The sequence below is a fragment of the Pipra filicauda genome, unplaced genomic scaffold, assembly GCF_003945595.2.
Source record: "Pipra filicauda isolate LSUMZ 115617 unplaced genomic scaffold, ASM394559v2 scaffold16_size7369187_pilon, whole genome shotgun sequence".
NCBI classification, from domain to species: Eukaryota; Metazoa; Chordata; class Aves; order Passeriformes; family Pipridae; genus Pipra; species Pipra filicauda.
Genome location: NW_024104207.1, coordinates 5,215,407 through 5,235,682, shown reverse-complemented (window position 1 = coordinate 5,235,682; position 20,276 = coordinate 5,215,407). Strand labels below are relative to the sequence as shown.

At 39.9% G+C, this 20,276-nt stretch overlaps 1 protein-coding gene across 1 annotated transcript in view; it reads right to left on the bottom strand.

Moving 5' to 3' along the window:
• Positions 1-11,957: 11,957 nt before the first annotated feature.
• Positions 11,958-20,276, bottom strand: part of KCNK1 (potassium two pore domain channel subfamily K member 1) — a 32,442-nt gene continuing 24,123 nt past the window's right edge. The window contains exons 2-3 of the mRNA XM_027750545.2: positions 18,172-18,567; positions 11,958-14,695 (exon numbers count right to left, since the gene is read on the bottom strand). Coding sequence (XP_027606346.1) covers positions 14,436-14,695; positions 18,172-18,567 — 656 coding nt within the window. The 3' untranslated portion in view covers positions 11,958-14,435. The remainder of the gene's footprint in view (positions 14,696-18,171; positions 18,568-20,276) is intronic.

The following is a 20,276-nucleotide window of genomic DNA, read 5'->3' as shown; positions in this document are numbered from 1 at the left end:
TTTATTTATCTTTGTCTTGCTATTTCCCCTCAGATAGGAAACTCATCCTTTAGTCCCAGGGCAGTCTAGCCTTCTTCTCTAGGTCTCCAAACAGAACCTGTGAGAGTCTAAAAAGAAAACTGATCTCCTAGCTTACATTTGCTCCCAGCACAGCCCTCTCATTTCTCTCTAGTCTCAGCTTCTCACTCCCTAGCATCACCCTCACTCCTTTATAGCCTTACCCACTCTAAGCAGCAGTTACAGCCCCTCACCAGTCCCTGCACACCCCCTCTGGCCCTGAGCTGGGGAAAGGTGCAGTGAACAGGAGACACATGCTTCGTCTTACCTTTTTCCAGGACCGAGGCCATTGCACATACATGAATGCACTGACCTAGACAGACTGCCTGCAAGGCTACTCACACCTCTTGCACCCGCCAGCACTGATAAGAGGCACCATCACTCTCTGCTGCAAGTCCTCACTCCATAGCTAAAGCTGCCAGGACTTGTCTTACCAGGTGTTTTTTCTCTGCACATTGCTAGATTTTTGTGATACTCCTTTTTATCTAGTCTTAGTCTGACCCTCTGAAGAGAAGAAGCTTCTGCCCTTCAAACCACAGACCTCTCCCTACCCAGTCACTGATTGCCATCACCTACCCCAGCTGCCTGATCTCAGTTAAAGGAGGAACTGCCTGAACCCCAGAGGACACATTTTCTTCTTTAAAGAGCTCTGCAGATGATTCTGTGACTCTTCACTCACATTCATCCAATAAAGTTAGCAAACATGTTTAGCAAAAGAAAATGACATCATCTTAAATATAGCATTGAGTGTGATTTTGGGGCAGGATTTGGTCTACTGAGGAATATTAACTCCCCCTTTAAGATAATATCTACTTTATCTGTTGCAAAAATATATAGCTCTGTTTACTCTCCATAGGTATTTGCCCAACAGACAATATTGTCTAGTTTTGAAAACACATCAGGCCACACAAAAGAGCTGCCAGACTCTTATTGAGCTAATGATTCATTTTGTATCGTTGTTTTCCTTATCTTGGGATCCAGGCTGTCATCTTGAATTATTTTAAAATGAACTGCTGCATCTTATCTCTATTAGAATATTTTATCCTCTGTTCACTCTTGTATCTCTTCCTTATCCACAACATTAAAAGTAAACAATTCTGATCCTTCTTATTTGATTATTGGAGTTTTAATTTATCGCTTCTTAAATTCGGAAAACTTTTTAAAACGAGAATTTATATCTCACTTCCCTTTATATTCTGATTCTCTGGTGTGAGTGTTCTTCCTGGCTGCTCAGCTCTTTCCAGCAGACTTTTCTCATACGCTGGATGATGAAACTCCACGTCCACCAGTTCGCCTGGAACATATCACCTATGTGATGTTGGAGGAGAAAGACTCCTAGAGACTAGAATAGGTGATACGTGAGCCCACCTGTTCTGTCTACATTACACCATTTCTCCTGCTTCATTAGCCACAGGGTCTGATGTCCTGCCCACTATGCCCCTCCGTGCCAGCCCAAACAGCATGGTCCTTTCCTGTGCACACCAGCTTTTCTTTAAGTTTATTTTAATTTTGGCCTCTTATTCACAAAAATCAAGTCCAATCTACACAACCTAGTCTCACCATAGCATGGACAATATGTAGATAAATGCCTAGGTAGCTACGTTTCTATTGGTTCAGCACAACACATGCATCCAGTTATCAATGAAATACAAATCTGGAAAGGTGGGAATTGAGTGAAATGTTCTTTTAGCATTTTCATTATCACAGGCAGATTGCAATGAAGTAGCTTTACACCACAACACCCAAGCAGTCATCTTATAATCTCTAAGTATGCCTCTCAGGAGCCATTCATTTAATATTTTATCATATTAGGCTTAAAATTAAGAAACACTTTGTACAGAATTGCAATCACATGAACCTGCAAATACAGTAGGACAGGACATATAGATATAGAGTAGAAGTGGACCAAGTATATGGACTAGTAAGAAGCAGGGATGCGACACTGCGCAGCAAAGCTTCACTGATACAGATATGGACATAATTAGCAGAGGCCCAAAGAGTGGTGTACAGCACCCTGCAGAGCAATCACAGCTCCACACCAGAGAGCAGAACAGTAACTGGCATCAGAGCAGAAGCTGAAATGAAAGCTGACAGTGGAACAAATGTTGGTCGGTAAAACACAGGCTGATTATATACCAGTTAGCATTGATTTGGATGCCAAGAATAACAGCAGGCACTGGAACAGAGTGGGGGAGTGTGAGGCACTGAGAAAGAGCTCAGCACAACAGAGCAGGAGATGATTAAACAAACAAACAAACATACAAACAAACCCTCATCCCAAGGAGGAAATGATTAAAGCAGCATGAACACAGAGCTGCAGCCACCTTCAATGGGAAGCAAATTCTGCAGAGAGCCAGCAGACTGGGAAAGCCAGCAAATGGCAACTTTACATTACTGAGGAAAACAAATCAGTAGGAGCTGTTAGCCAGCATATGTTTGACCTTTCTGAGAAAAACAGCATAAGCACTTTTATTAGTGAACATGGCAGGAAGATGAGCAAGCATAGAAGAAGGAAGTTTGATTTCCAGACCCTCTACGATCCTGCCTGCCAAGAGGTGGGAAGGCATGCAGCCATTGGCCAGCCCTGGCCCTGGCCAGTATTCCTTCTCATAGGCAAGGGAATGTGAGACATGGTCATCTGCACTACTCTTATGCAGAGTCTCATTTAACTCTTGAGCACTTTGGGACCTGTTGGAAGATGTTTTGCACACAAAAGGCACTCTTCTCCTAACCAGTGGCATATTCAGGCTCTCTGTGGCCATGTCTTACTGGGAGAAAGGGGATGACATCAAGAAGAAACACCCAATAGGTTAAACCATGTTAGGTCTTGTATTTCATATTTAAAGCCAGTGTTTTGATATCCATCAAGACACTTCTTTTTTCTTTCAAGAGCACAGGGAAAGCATTTTTCATCTCCTTTGGTACATTTTATTAATGGGCAGAGGTAAAGTTAGGAAAACAACAAACCCCATCATGCTTGCTAAAAAGACTTACAAAATGTGATCATAGAAATAGCTGGCTAGAATGTACAAATGCATACAGATGGGGAGTCCTGCCAAAAGGGTTATTCCAGTCAATAGCACAGATTGGTTGGCCTCATCTCTACAGAAGAGTTTAGTGACTCACACAAATTTGTTTGTAAAGTTAGGATACTGCAAGAATTACAAACAGCATAAGGACTTAAGTGGAGAGAATAAAAAAAAGATTAATTGGTAGGGGTGTTACCAACACATAGAGGTATCTCAAATCACAAATTAGCCCATTTCACTTATTGCCTATGGTGCAGACAAGGCCTGTATTTATAATGGGTGACTGGATTATGGCATAGGAAAAATTAGGTAGTCCTGGGGCTAGTAAACACATGAAATGTGATGGAGGAAAAGTGTGGCATAATTCAGCGGGGGTCAAAGAAGAAAGTCTGTTGCCTTGTGCTTGAGATTTTATCAAGGGCTACTGGGGAGGAGGATGATCTGGTTGCACTGTAAAACCATATGCTGCTGCTTAGCCTCCTGCATGCAACAGCCAGGAAAATTGTAACAGTAGATCCAAGAAGTATCAGGTGAGAAGCTTTCCATGGTGGCAGGGAAGGCCCTGGCACTCGATAGGGGCCACAACAGCCTCACTGAGCTGTCAGTGTGCATTTCTCATTGACTGCCTTTCAAAAAGATGATTATAAACACACAAATGCGAAAAGAGCTACTCAGAAACAAGAGATAAGTCTCTCTGTTTCTTAAGGGTAGTTCAAAAAGCCTGTCTTGTGTAGCTGTGTTAAGAGAAAACTGAGAGTTGAATTATATTTGAGCAATAAATAAGGGAAGAGAGAGGAATTATTTCCATTCAGATAAAAGCTGCTATAAGCTTAAGCAGGTATACACTGAGACTGAAATAATTTGGCTTGGAAAGAAGAAGAAATTTAATTTTCAGAAATAAAGTGCCAGAGCTACCTTGAACAGGGATGCTGGGAGAAGGTATTTGATTGTTACAAGATAATGTCGGATTATGTTACAGAAGAGATTGTGTGAACAGAGGGATGGTTCTTGGTTTTGGAAATGATAGTGTAAGATATGGAGTTTCAATTCCTTTAGTATTATTCAGAGTTCCAGTTGAAAAGAGACTTAGTCACATGTGTTTGTGATACTAGATTTAGCTGTTCAGTCTCATGCTAGGCCAGTTTCCTAGTTATCTCTTGGCTCCAGAACAGATTTTCTCTTTCTTACTTGATGCTGTTCATTCTGATTTTGATTTTTACTCTTCTTTAGGGCACTACAGCTTTTGCAGGCAGCAGTAAGGTGTTGGTCCAGGTGCATGGATGACTCAGTGGCACAGAGAACACTATCAGGCAGTCCACCAGTTTGTGTTCCCCCCTGACCTCAGAGTGGTCCAGGTCAGCTGAGACAATTTTGCTTGCTCTTTTCCATGAAATTTTAAGTGGTATTAGACACAATGGGGGAAGACTCTCATGTTTGGCAGCTGACAGAGCTTAAAAATGAAAAAAAGAATATGATAAAGAAAGGTACTGCCATCTGCAATTGAGAAGTCTTTGCAACTGATAGGCTTTTTCCTCTGACCTGGACCAAGTCCAGTCCTGCAAGCATTTCCACAGATCAGTAGATCTGGGATGGGAGAGACCCTCTCATTTTGGGGAAAATTTACCTACAGAAACCATGACCATTTGTAAATTAGAGCTTTCAGTCTGTACCCTTCCCAAGCTGCACACTCGTCCAGGTTTTCTTGTTTTATTAGAACAGAAGAACCAAATCCTACTAAGTGACAACAAATAGAAAACATTACATGTAAATAACCCAAAAGGTATAACCCATTTAAATATAACCAAAGGAGCTGTTATTTAAAGTGCATATTTTTTACCCAAGAATATTTCCCAGCTACTAATCTGTAACATAAATGAGCATGAAGTCTATTTTCCTGAGCAGGAGCACTGCTTACCCAAAATCTCCTTCAGAACCAGTCTTAGCAGCCATTAAACCTGCTAGATGTACTTAGACTAAACCATTTGACAGCAGCATCTCTCAGAGGACTGATAACGGAGTAAAACTTAAGCCTGTTAAAAACATATGCTGTTTTGCCATGGCTTTAACACATACCTAGAGCTAATATGAAGCCCAAATCTCTATTTGTTTTGAGTTTGTCCCTCTAGATGGTATTTATCCAGCACCTCCAAGCCTGTCACAAATAACTTGCTATAATCCATTTAGCTGGGCTTGAAGTTAAACAGTATCATATGGAAGAGTAGCTGTAAACGCTATGGTTTGTGCACACCATTGAAGTTTGGATGAGAAATAGGCCAAATTTACATTAAAATTTCTAAATTCCCATGGGAATGTGCACCGTAGCTGCTGCATGGGGGTGAGAATATGAAGATAATCTAAGCAAGAGAGGAACAGAAATTCACATCCCATCTCACTGCCTGTTATTGCTTCCTCATAGTCTTTCAGAGACCAGTTTGTCATTACAGAAATTGAGTTCTTGGAATTGTGGAAGAAGCCTCAGGTCTCATACATGATTCTGATTCTTGGATAAACTGTGTGTCAATGCTTTCATCTATAGTAAAATAGTACCACAAATATGAAGGGAGCAGAATCTTGTTGCATTTCTAGAGTGTGATAGAGCCGTGATCTACCAAGCAGAAGGGTTTATAAAGTCAATTAACAAGATAAACTGGCTTCCTTTTGAGAGAGGTGCAGAAATACAGGTTGAAATTGGAATGGTGACTCCTTGTAATACTCAACACATGGGTTTTCTACTGCTTTTATATCTCACGCCTAGCAAGATGTGAGGTTAAATAATGAGATGTGCTTAAAATGCCAGATTTGACCACATGACCTCAGGGAATGCCTCACAGAGCTGCAAACATTGATAGTATTAGGACAGCATAATGCTGCTGATGCAACGTCTCTAAAAAACATTTAAAAATAAGCTCGTATTGCATTCAAGAAGGTTGGTACCTCCTGGATTACAAGATGACTCCAAAATGTTGTGATAAAAAGGTAGAAAAATAGCAGAAGTAAATGGTTGTTAGCTATCCCTCTTGGTCAGTTTGGTGCATGCACATTCCTCTGTTTCTTGGAATGCAGCAAAATTACCTTCCTGGGGTCTTGCTGAACTGGGGTTAGCGCTTTCCATTTATTCCTGCTTTTCTGCTCTGGCTACTATCTCTGGAAGTTTCACCCAGGCTTACATTTTGCAGCTGGGAAAGAAAGTCCTGGGTAACACTTGCCCAGGGGGTTCTATTTTTGTTCAAGCATTCAGTGTCAGTCCTGTCCTCATACAGATCAATACATTACTCTATTTAGTCACCAAACTCACATCTAAGGGCATTCAGGACTAAAACTTTTCAAAAAACTATTGTTATGTTGAGATTAGTTTATGTTTCAATGCGTGACTTGCAAAGAAAAATCCGCAACCCTTATTAGCCTCCTTTGTGAGAAGATTGAGGTAGCAACACTTTCACCATCAAGATTACCAGTAGCTTGGCAGATATTCACATGGTTTTGGATTGCTTAGAGGTGGGGCCTCGGTGCCTTAATCACCTCAGTATCTTGGAGTTAGGTCTCTTGCCTCATCTCTAATAGGAAATTGCAGCCTCAGTTGTATTTTAATCACAACCAGACCTCACTAAGGGAGTCACAGCACAGGTATCCCCATTGCACACCACAGGGCCACTGTCTATCATAGAGGGATGCTACAGCCCTAGAGCAGCTCTGGCTAATATCAGATCTTTTTTGAGCTGTACTCTGAAGTTAATAAAAATACACCTCCCCTCTCTGTGCAATGCCCTCCCTGCAAGGTGCTTCAGTCCTGACTAAGGGAGCATTTATACATTCAGATGTGTGCTCAGCATCTTGTTGATGCCTCAGGCACTGCCACGAGCAGGAGGATTGATGAGCTATTGCTTAAAATTAGTGCTTTGAGATTGTCTGAAATAAATGTGCAATTGATGCTTCTAGCAGCTCTGCCCATGTTTCTCTGAGCTCTGACAACCTCTTGCATCCTGAGGGTCAACACAAGAGGCAAACAGCTTCTGCCCAGGAGGCTGGGCAGATGGGCTAGGAGGGGTTTACAAAGCTCCTGGCTCTTGTAGGGTGCAGCAGATTATGTTAAAAATCAATGTCTGTTTCAGACATTTAGGACCATGTAGGGCAGAGAAGACTTGGTGCTGTCACAGCCTCTCCTGTCCCCATGCATCTCCCCCAGGGTAGCTGGGGTAGGGACAAGTACCAGCTGTGCCCTACAGGGACTGGGTGAGGAGAGGGATGAAGGGAAACCTGGGGGTCCCCAAAGAGCTGGAAAGCATGGCAGTAGGAACAATGGTGGCTAATGCCATCTTCCCTTTTTACTCCCTGGCCACAGCCCAGCCCCACTGCAGAGTTACCACCACGAGTACTGGCAGCAATATGGCACCCTGGTTTCAGTGCTCCACTGAAAAATTCATGTTGAACCAGGAATGAGCTGAGCTTTTGTCAAGATGTTTGTGTTCAGCACCCAGAAGAGCTTGGCATGCTTTACCTACTAAAGGGGACATTGAGGGATGCTCTTCTTCTCAGGGCAAGCTGGTAGCTAACGTAATGTGGTCTGTCACCTAGCAGACAAAAACATAACAAAGTCCTATAGAAATGCTGCTTTTGGAACAATTAATTAGAAATTGTGTAGCTAGCCAAAGGAAACAGGAAAATTTTAACTGGTAATTAGCATCAGGGACAGAGAATGAGAGCTGGGACACAGTTTCTGTCAGACTTAGAATTCGGATCTGTTCTAATACAGCTACTGCAAATATGTCTTTGTTCCTGTAAGATGTCAGGGAAGAGCATCACAAGGGCCATTTCTGCCTTTAAAATGCAGAAATGAACCTTTTCCCTCCACACTTGCCAATTGTAACAGATTGACTAGTTCCTACTTCTGTCTCTTTGCACTGTATTTCAAAGCTTCCCACACCTCAGTGTGGAAGTTTAAAAGTTAAGTAACTCCAAAAAAGCAATATCTCCTCTTTGATAATCCTTCTATCAAATTATTTTACTCCTTTCTGCACATTGCCTTGTGTGTAGGCTCCTTTCCAGTGCCTGGAGCACTCTGACTTGCCCCTGCCCGCTCCAAGTATTCACCATGTACCCCCTTCACTGGAGGGGTAAACATTTTTGCTGTTTACCTTTGGTCTCAGAGCAGCTGTGGTCTACCTTCTTGTGTCCCATTAAGGCTGCTCTCCCCTCATCACTCCATCTTCTAGAGGTGGGGATGTTGCTTGCAAGCCTTCCTGGGGCAAAGACTGCCTGCCTTCACGCTCCATATGGGTCAGGAAAGCCACGGAGTATTCTCAGCTCTCATCAGGGGTCAGCAGTACCAGGTCGAGCTCCCGGGAATGAGGGGTCTGATCAATCAGTCTTTCATACTTATTTTTCTCTTCGTTGAATGTGCAGCAGGAATTTGAGTTAAATGAAGTGTGGGTTTTAATTTTTGCATACTAAATTTCAAACAAGGACTTACTGCCCCATGCAAATAGCATTAATCTGCAAAAGTAGCCCATTAAAACATTTGCGGGACTTTGTCCTAAAGGTGGTGATATACTTTGTTACCAGCATCAATATTTTTTGCATCTCTGTTCAGAAAGCATTCCTCAAATCACAGCTTGCAATCACTACACAAATTTATCAGATCTTTGCCCATAATCAGGAACCCAGCCCAGGAGTGCAGAATTAGGATTTGCTAATTCCTATCTAAACTGATACTACAGTTTGCCATCTTCTGTTTATGCAAGCATTCCAATTAATTTTTGCTCATGTGTGCCTGAGATGGAAGCTTTACAGTTGCAGAATAAAATGGCATTGCAGGCCAGAATAAAATCAGACTAATGCTTATAAGCCCAGCAGCAGTGCACTTAAAAAGAAAAATAAAACCATTTAATTCTTCTAGATGAGCTATTAGTTTTTATAGTCATTACATTACTAGCAGCATGAACCTTGGCTGACGTAGAGAATGCAGACAAGTGAATCATACAGTCCTTATATACCAGACATTGGAATTGGTTTTAGAAATAAAGTGGTATTCTTAGTGGTGGCTGCAGCTAAAGTTAATGGGCAGGAATGGGGCTTTCCCAGGGACTGCCTGTCCCCTCACCTAGTCCCATCATCAGTCCTTAGGGTAGATGGTAAAGTTCCTTCTACTCTCTTAATCCCACCTTGCTGCCTAATGAAATGGCCCGGCTAGGTATGAGAGAGTGCTTAAGGACAGTCAGAGAATATTGCGGGGAAGATAAACTTAGAAGGTTGAAAGGGTCCACCAGTCTCAAAAAATTAGGCACAGAGAAAAGAAGTCACAGCTCTATGTGCTACTCTAGATACTTGCATATACATACAGTACACACAAGACTGCAAGACCTCTGGGATTCGCACCAAATGAATTCTGGGAGCTTTGAGCCTCACAGAAGAGTATGTTTCTCACTTTTTAAGGCAGAGAGTTCACTCTTCTCTTTCCATTCAGCCTGGAAATTAAAAAGGAAGGCAGACCCAGGGCCAGGGTCTTGAGCCACATTTACCCCTGTGACACTGACCTACACTCTTGCTCATGGGTCTGAACACTCAGTAAACTTGATACAGGAAAACTTATAATAACAAGCAGGAGCCTGTTAGGAGCTTGCAGGAGCTCAGGGACTATCTACAGTGGGGAAATGCCACACCAATTTCCTGATTCACACGATATATGGTGCAACTGAAGTAACAGAGAGCTGCAGACTATAGACAAAAGATGAAAAAGCTACTTCCATTAAACTCCATTTTAGATGACTTTTGGCAATGTCCTTGCTCTTCCTTTCTCTAACTCCTAGTGACAGGCAGTGAAGCCTGGTGAAACTGTGTGGTCACTTAGCAGTTTGCCAGGATGATTTTTTCCTGACACTGGCTGTCAGCCAATGCACCTGCTCCCAGCCACAACGTCATTTGGCCCCATCTGACACACGTGAGGTCCTATCCTTATCAGGTAAGGCAATTGTTCTGACAAACCTGCATCATCACCAGCAAAATAACTGCATCACAGCCCTCATAATCAGCGGCAACATGATGACCTTTGAAGGTAATTGTGATAAGAAATCTGTGATAAAAAGCATGTAGAATGGTAACTTAGGATGGGATGAAACTAACACTGTAGTCATTAAAAATGACACAGATTACGTACCTAATATGTATTAAGCAAGCATGCGACTTTGCAGAACTAGTCTCCAGGATTTCAAAAATTACAGTTTCTGTTTGAAACAAGCAACATGAAGATACTTTTTTTTTTTTGCTATCTATAAGCTTTTTGATACATGCTACAACAATGACAGATACTCCTGCAAAGAAGAAAAGCCCCATTCTTTTGTACTGGTGCACATCTGGAATAACACTGCTTCCTGTTATATATCTAGAAGAATGAACAATAATGGACTAACATAAGGGCAATAGTATTTTTAGCAACTTACGGTTCATCTTGGTACATTTCTGACTACTATTTACAAAACTAATTGTAATGCGGAGATGCAAGATTTGGCATTAGCAAACAAGTTCTGTGCAAGTTCCTATCTACCTGGAGGACAGCACTGTCCAAGTTACAGCGTGCAAAAAGTCTTCCACTGCCTTTTGTCCCTTTTTCAAGGGCCCATCCCATGCAGACACCTGCTTACCGCAAAGCACTTAACTTGAAACTGCCTTGTGGGAAATAACAGGTAAATCTCCATTTGGTTCTGTGCAGAACAGCCTCTTACTGACCAACGCGGAGAGCACGCACATCAGTGCAGCATGTCTCTTACACATCATACCTACGTTGCCTGTCCATGCCTCCTAGATACTGCCATAGATAGATCCAGAACTGCACATTGCTGGGAGCAGGACAATACTCGGGAACTGTTGCTACACGCCCGTCTTCTCCTTACGCAAGTTCACATGTTGGCTCCCAGACATTGCCAGAGACAAAATACTGTGCTAGACAAACATTTAATGTAATCCAGAACTTCTGAAAGTAAATTCTTAATGTAATCCAGTCTTAAGAAATCACTCTGACATAAGCACCCAACTAGATAACTTTAGTAATGCTGGCACTAAAGCTGCAAACAACTCCAGTCTCTGAAGTTACCTACTTGGAAAATAACTCATTTCAATCTCCAGCAAGTCTTCAGCACCCACACGAGGTGCCACTGGTGAACCATGGAAGAAATTCTTAGGGAAGAGGAGATGCTCTCTAAGGGACAACATAGCTGTCACTCAACTCCAAAATCAAAAATCAAGCGAGTTTTTCCATTTTCTTTCCTCTAACACAATGAATGGTCTGCCAGTTCTTTCCCTTGAAAGAACAATAAAACATGTTTATATTTAATAACTGAAAGACAAAGAGAATATGGCAAATGTCAATTATAGTACAGGAATAAAGCAATTAATGGTAAATAAGCTATTAATGGTAAATATGGATCAACTGAAGACAGGAGAGTGAGGATAGGACTCAGGCAATTCTTTTATATGTACACGTAATTTTCTTGCATTTCTAACTCTCTTGCAACTTTTGTTTCAGGACCATTGCTTTATGACCCATGCTCTCTGTTTGGGTTTACATGCATCCACGTCACAGTTTGCCTTGAGGAAAGAGGTGCACTTTATACTACATTATCTTGCATGATAATCTTTCTCCTTCTGATTTGGATTCCAGTTTTAACTCTTCTGATCTTATGTGTTGGTTTCACCCGAAGATGTAAAGCTGCAGGAAACGAAGGCCATTATTTTCATCAGTGGTACTGATAACCTGCAATGACAGTTTTTCAGATTTCCTTAAATATTGGAGCAGTTAGCTCATAAGGACATGATAAATGCTATGTCACTATTTTTTATTTGCTATATTCAATCAGCATCCAAAACAAAAACAAACACACCTCGAATTGCTTTTTTTTAATAGTAATAACCAGCACATCGCTAAGCCACAATCAATATCAAGGTTAACGTAACACTCTCTGAAATTAATAGTCCCTTCTTAAGATGAGGAAAGTTAACTAAAGGATGTACAAATGCAGACAGGATTTCTGCAACGTATGTGCACGCACACACACCACTAAAGAAAATACTCCCACTTTATTGTGCAGGCAGGCAAAAGCCAGACTTTATTTAAAAGAACAAATACTCACCTGCATCACAGTATACTGCTTAGTTTATCGCTTCTGCTTTGAATTTTGTGCTTTCTTTTCACGTGTCTACATTTTGCAATTGTGTACACGCCGCGAAATTAACTTTATATATCATTTAACATCTGTTAGAACTTAACGTTACACGGAAATCGAAAGAAATCTTGAATTTTAAGGTACTGAAAACAATGAATAAGAGTCCACTGAAAAAAAACCCAGTATAAATGTTTCTTGTAGTACAGTACTCTCAATTTTATGTCAGTGTCATTTTACTGCCATAGTTTTCAAATATTGACTGTATAAAGAGAAGACTAGGGAAAAAATATGCCATTCCTAAGTGTGTTAAACTCTGGTGATTTATGATATATGTACAGTATATAAATATATTTATGTATATATGTACATATATATTGTTTAACATTCATTATAAATAGAACTGTGTTAACTTAAGCAGTATAAAAATAGCCACTTTCCTGGGAACATGCAAACACAATATGCTCTCACCTAATCTATAAAACTCAAAACAACCAAAACCTTTAGCTTCGATTTTCTATAAATATAAATCTTAATTGAAGACTTTCAGCTGATTTAACCTTAAAGTAAGTTTTTCCAGTAAAGATATAAAAATCTGTTTGATGCTATCTATAATTAAGCTCAAACACAGTATATTTTGGGTTATTTACTTTCAAGTATTTTTCCCATGTGCGCTAAATCTAGACACACTGCATTTTTTTCTTTTACAGTAAAATATTATTCAGCTCTAAACACTAAAAGCCAAATTACAGGCAATCTGGCATGCTTGCACTGCAGGAAAAAGGTTCTCCTCTACACTGTTTCTATGTGGGAGGCTGTCCTAATATGGCTATTTGTCCTCCAGATCTTTTGTTCATTGCAAAGCATTATCAAGATTCCCATATCGTAAGATTTTTAAGGCCAGAAGAGAAAGTACTACAACCCATAAGTCTCATCTCATGCTCACTGAAATTCATGCTGAGATCCCTGCATTCAGCACAGTGACTGGTAGCTGGACCAAAACACCTCTCTCGTTACAGCCAAAGAGGTTCCAGCTTCAGAAGTTGAGCAGGATCTTGACTTTTTACGGACTTTTCCCAAGGGGAAAAAATTTCGGTTCCATCGGTTCCATCTGAACCAAATTTTTCTTTTTTTCTTGCCATATGAAAAACTGAAAAATTGTTTTGCCCTGAAACATTCCCTTCTCCTCCAAAGTGGTCGGAGTACTAGTTAGAAAAACAAAAGAAGAAATAGGAGTTATGTTCAAAGGTGATCCTATTTCTGTTCCTCCACACTACCAATAGAGAGCACACACTGGGTTGTATGGTGGAAAAAACATCACCGAGCCCTTCTTCTGCTCAACAGATTTCAACCATCCACTAGGAGAATGCCATAAGCACATGAGTATGCCAGCCATGGCATATGCTCTTTTCCATTCCATTCCATGTAACTCAAAACTCACTCCTGATCATTTCAGAGGCCTGAATTGCAGCCGCCTTCCTTGCCTACAAGTCCATCTCACCCAGAACTTTTGAATTCCTTTTGCTATCCCTCAGAAAAGAAAACAAATAGCATGGAAGACTGAAGGCACACTCTCTTTTGGTGATCAAATGACCTTTCAAGGAAGTAGGAAATTTAAATGCAAATGGTATGGGCAAAGGAGGGACCACAGTCTTGGTTTTTCATTCCTAGAATTATTATTTGCACCTGTAAGTTACTGGGTAATAATAGAGGGATGATCTAGATATTCCCCCCTTCAGCAGATCTATAGATATTGCTCTGAAAATGTTTTCCAGATTAGGATGCTAGCTATTGTGACTACACTTCTGACAATCAAAAGTGCATATTTCAATATTGCTGTCACCTAGCTGGAAAATGAGGCATGCAACTCAATGAGTTGGATGTCAGTGAAGGCCTACTTTCCTAAAGATGTTCAGCTTGTGCAAGCCTTTCTCTCTGGCATCTCTGAAAGTGATACAACCAATTCCTTATTCCTCTGGCAAAATGGCCTAATGTTCCCAGCCACATCCTACATTTTTTGCTTTTTCCCAGGGTAGCTCCCACATTTTCCTCAAAAGTCTTTTCTAGCCAGAAGTGATAAATCCTTGTTAAAATAGCACAGTCTTCCAGCTTTTATATTTTCAGAAAAAAAAGGGGTTTTCTATTTCTTATGGTAAGTAGCATAAATGCACCAAAACAATGGTATGGATATACTCCTGTATTAATTGTTTAGAGAGCTGTCATTGGAAGTTGGGGACTGGGAATTCACGAAAGGCTCGTTTGCTTTCTGATCGTCCTTCATGGAGGCTGCTTGGTCTGAGATGGAAGAGAAGGAGAGCTGGTCATGTTCCATTATATGCACTTGGTCCTCTTCCTTGTCCTTCTTCACATAAAACAACTTTCTAAACTTTTTGAGCTCATGGAGTTCACAGAAAGTCTCAAGAACCACCAACATTGCAATTAGGCCCATCAACAGATAACCTGAGTACAAAAAAAAAAAAAAAAAAAGTGGTTTAATTATTAGCAAACTAAGTTGGGGCTGGAACAGTTTTAATCCTGTAACTTTTCTCACCCCTATCATCTCTGACTAGTATGTTAATTTTCTTTATGACACAGTTTCAGAGCTTTGGACTGTCACATCTTTTTTTTTTTCTTTTTTCATTCCACAAGGAACAAGATCACACATAATCTGAAAAAGCAATGCTAGTGGCTTCAGTTCTGTTACAATTGTACAGAAGAAAAATGTGTAAAGCTATTAAATGAAACAGAATATAAAAATTTACAACATGCACACTCCCCCACTTATGACCTTCATGATTAAGTCCCCTACAAAACATTTTGATCAAAAGATCAAAAAGAAATTTTTCCCTCAATATTCCTATATATTACAAGTAGAAGTAAAAATACAGCAGCTAATTACAGTAATTTGTTGGTAAAAAGACAGCAGGTAATTATGGTAATTTGTACCTGTTTAGCAGGACAAATCACTTGTATTGCATGAAAAGTTTTTAACTATTTTCCTTTAAAATTACAAGATATCCAACACCCTGAAATGACTGGAAAAACCAAACAACTAGAAATGTGTACAAACCCAATAAAATCAAAATGAAAAATTACTGTAAAATTGCTCCTGGAATTTTAAAAACCTGACAAAGTTGCTATATTTGATGACACCTTGAAGGTTATTTGAATGTTTTTCTAACATATATAAACTACCCAAAACTTGGAAGTGTTACTTAAATTATATTACTGATGACTTTAGCCATGTACTGACTGACTCTGATTCTGAAAGGTAACAGTCAGCTCTGATAACTGAGACATTTGGAAATGGAACTTCCTATGAAAAGCAGAACACAGTGCTCTATTTTTTCTTTCCTCTCCAAACATATGTGTCTAAAATTTAAAGGAAGCTGTTATAATGAGCATTTATTAATCTCAGTATTTCATTAGATACCTATTATTAATCATTACATTTAATGAGGAGCATGACTACTTGATTATTTTATCATGTCAATGAAGTAAATCAAGCAGAAGCTAAGTGTATAACTATTCATATAACATGTTCATCCAAAGGCTGAACATTAAATGTGCTGAAAGATCAGCACAGACTAATGATTATAATCTACATATGGTCACTGCTCTATAAATATTTCACCTGTAGTTACAGATTATTTACTGGCAATAACACTCTCCTTTTCCTTCCAGGAGTACTATTAAATCAATACTGCAATACCAAATACTGACCTAAATCAGCACTACAGCTAAAATTTATGAATTGTTTTTAAGCTTTAACTATGCATTAACACAAGGAAGAAGTGACAAAGCTATGCCAATTAAAAGGCATCTATAAATCTACACTGAAAATTTGTAATTATCTCTGAAACTCAGTCCAGTTGATTGCCAGTTATTTAGAAAGGACTGGTGTTCTCTTAAAAATTCTTGAAAAGCCTATAGTACTACTAAGCATTTTCTGATGTAGAACTCCAAAACACCTTGAAGAAAATTGAAGTTCAGCAAGAGAAAACATTTTATTTGGTTCCTTGAATTGCTCATATGAGAGGAAGAAGAATAATTTAAAAGGTACAACCTCAGAACCTATTGAAATTAAATATTCTAAGGTCATCACTTTGCCTAAAAACTACTTTTTCCTTTTAGTATTTCCTGCAATTTATTTCCTAATTGTTTTAAAGTTTGTAAAAGGATAATCTGAGCCATAATGTTTTCTACCGATTTTGAATTTTCAGAATAGCTTGGACTGTAACAAGGCCTTTGCTATGTGTGACTTTCCATTCACTTCATCAACTAGCACCCCCAAATCAACCCTGCAGATCAGCAAGTTAATAATTAGAAACTACCACTCGTAAGATAAATACAATGGGTAAAGGAAAAATCTCCTGCAATGCCAACAGGCCTGGCAGGAGAATAAAATAAAGTGTTCTGTTGGCTAGTTCAAGGCCCTGCTTCAAGGAATGAAAATTCAAGGTCCAATCTTTCTTTGTATAAAGCAAAAAGAACAAGTCAACAGACACTTTGCCTGCATTACCATTGCTGGATCAGGCACAGAAGCACAGTCAAATGCATACTGGCCTAAGAAACGGACCTGACAGGAAAGGTTTGGTTTGGCTGTTCAGATTTTTTAACTGGTGCGTCTGATGATCCAAGGACTGCTCAGACTGAAGCTGTTTCTGAAATGGAATGCTTCAAAACACTGTCACTGGAAAATATTGCCATCAGCACACATTTACTCAGAATACCTACATAAAGATAATTTCCTTAGCTTCACTTTCTTAGAATCATTGATCACTGCGACCTCTTCTGTGTCAAACATAATGAAACAATTTAAATTTAACATTTATGGTCTCACTTTGCTATCATCTCAGTTTACTTGTCTGTCTTTGACAGCTGGCCATCTTCAACTACCTTGTGTTACAACTGAAGTCAAAAACTTTGTTATTCTGCCTCATTTCCCACTGCTCCTTGATTCATTTCTGTCCACCTGTCATATCACCTTATGAGATGACCTTTAGTTACACGGATCATCTTCTTGGCTCTATGATGCACTGAAATCTTAGCCCAAGATGCTCTTAAACCATTCACGTAACAGTAATGTGAGCTTTTTTTTCCTACTATTAATAAGAAAGTAAGTAGTTATGGTTAGCTTAATGGGATTCTGGTTTTAGCTTTTTTTTTCCTTAACCAAGAAAACTAACCTTACTTAAAAGTTTCCTCCTTACAGAACTACCTAAATTAATGCTAGTTTGCTAACCGACAACTTACAGAACACTCACTATCCACAGGATGGAGAAGGAAAGTCTTGTAGCCACATAGAACTGTGCAACTTATGACTATGTAGCTTATCAGTGTAGCTTAAGCTATGTAAAGGTCAGGAGTTTCTCAACAGACAGGAATTTCTCAAAAGACAGAGGGTGTCTTTATTCTGTAAAGCACAACTGATAAAAGGAACATAAAGCTAACAAACTAGTCAAAACTGCCCTTTTGGTTGGACACTGTTCCAAAAGGCATGGACACTGTTTTAAAGGGCATGATGATGCGCCAAAAGCAAGAGAAAAGGACAGTGTGAGGAAAACTGCAGAATGACCAACAGAGGGTTGTGAAGGACCACCCTAAGGGACCACCAAATCAAAATGGGAGGCATGTCAAGGCGAGGAACAGTTTTGGGAAATGGGAAGAACAGATCTGTGGAATCCATGAATTATTCATTAGATAGCTAAATAAAGATATGAAGCTTTTGTAACTTGGCATGCATGATTTTTGGAGGATCCCATCTCCTCGTGCATCCAACATCGTAAATAAAAGAATGCTGCTCCCTAATACTCACGAAGAGTCTTTAGAGAGTTCTTTTATACCCAGTTTGTGGGCAACAGTGTGATTGTTGTTGGTTTGGGTTTTTTTTAATTTAAAATGCCTTCTACTTAGCTGGTTAGTTTGACACTTACATGTAATTCCAATTTTATACAGCTCTCGGAATTTTTGATTGTAGCCTTCTCCCGGCACATAGTCACCGAGGCCAATGGTGCTTAGGGAAATGAAACAAAAATAAAAAGATTCCAAAAAATTCCAGTCATCTTCCAGGACCGAAAATATTGCTGCTGGGATTAAGAAGAAGCAGGAGACAGTGATGAACCCAAGGACCATAGCATGGATGATTGCAACGACCTGCTTGGAGAAGCCCCAGCGAATGTGGAAATACAGTACAGGCCGCCTGGTGACATATACTATGATGCGCTGCACCACTGCTGTCAGGAACAGCAGTGTAAATGGGATCCCGATGACTGAGTAGATGATGCAGAAGGCCTTTCCTCCATCAGATAAAGGCACTGTGTGTCCATAACCTGAAACAAAGCAGAGGGGGCATAGGTTGAGTTAAAGGTAGGAGCTCATGTATCAATTTGATAATGGCTATATTGAGTGAGAAAAATAAGCTGCGCTGCACTGTTGCTAATTCTGAATTCTGCTATTATTGACAAATGCTGTTCAAAGGTCTGTTTTAAGCAGGCAAACAAAGCCTCAGTAAGCTTCATTTAGCTACGTAAGCCTCAGCCATAACTAAGTAAAACCAAATATTTTCATATTTCAAAATTGTGAACATCATTGTATAAATGTTTATTTTGGAGAATGAAGAAATGCCTAGTCAGGAGCAGGAGCTTATGCCAGAAAATTTCTATTTTATCTGGGTTTTCCTGCTGACCTTTTCATTTAGTTTTACAAAGTGGTGTAACTTCTTCTACCCACACTGTGAATTAGAATAATATGTACTTCAGAAAAATGTTCCTACATCTACTTTGTAGTAACACACTCCAACACCTTTTGTGAAAATCAATTAAATTACATAGAAGTACTGTAATCAACATTCCATGCTATCTACTTCCATTCTTCCACACATTATAATCCACCAAAGATATCTAAAAGCAGAACAAACATTTTCACAGCAAAGCTCCTAGGATCTATCCACTGTGGCTGGATTTTTGCCTCACCATTTACACACTGGAAGTATCAATAGGTACACTGCCAAAGCACACTCTGACAGACAGCTTAGTTCTAAATGTAAATCACAGGAACAGAAAAGAACAGTAAATCCAGCATAAAACAAGAATGCTTTCTTCTGTTTGCCAACAACAAAAAAAAAAGAGTATTTTGTTTTCATTGCAGCAAGGAAGAGGAAATCTCTTGAAATCTAGTGTGGGCAGCCTTTACACTGATATCAAACCAAGGAAGTGCAGAAAAGGCCCTCGCAATTCTGCATCCCCAAATCAGCTAGCTCACTTGGGTTACGTTAGTGCTGTACAACAAGGCATTTTCCAGAGCTACTGCAACTGGCTGTCCTGAGCAGTCCAGGCAGACCCTAGTGCATACAGGATTATGCTGCTTCTGATTTCTGAACTGGGCTCACTCTGCACTTCCCCAGTCTGCCCAGTGCAGCACTAGACTGGGCAGACATTCCACGAGGGCTCTGTATATCCATGCTTAAAGAACAAATGCACACTGGAAGAAGAGCAGAGAAAGGTTACTGAAACCATCAAGGAATAGAGACTATTTTATGAGAGGAAGACAAAAGTGGTTGACTTGCTCGAAACAACTGAATGTAGGTTGAAAAGTAAGATTATCTCCCTGTTAATGCATCAGCATACAAGTACTACCGAAGGAAAAGAAATTCTTTAGATGAAGAAGAATAATAGTGCCACACAAACAAACAGCTTTGATGTAACATGCATAAATTTAGTCTAGAAATTAGAAAAAGGTTTTTAAGCTTCAGAGAACAGCTTTGGAGCAGCCATACACTTCCAGGACTAGGGAAAAAAAAACCCAGCTATGTTAAAGTAGAGCCCAACGAAGCTTGGTAACTTTATGGATGTCGCAATATCACAAAGCTATACATGACAAGCAGAAATTGAGCTTGCAGATCCAGAAAGTCCCCTGCAAGTTCCAGGTTCCTACATTTAACTATACAGGAACTATAATGCTAAAGAGCATTGGTAGTTTTAGACTGAGGAGAGAGTTTATGCTCCTCTTAGCCAGCAGCAGTAAGATGACATCTTCCAAA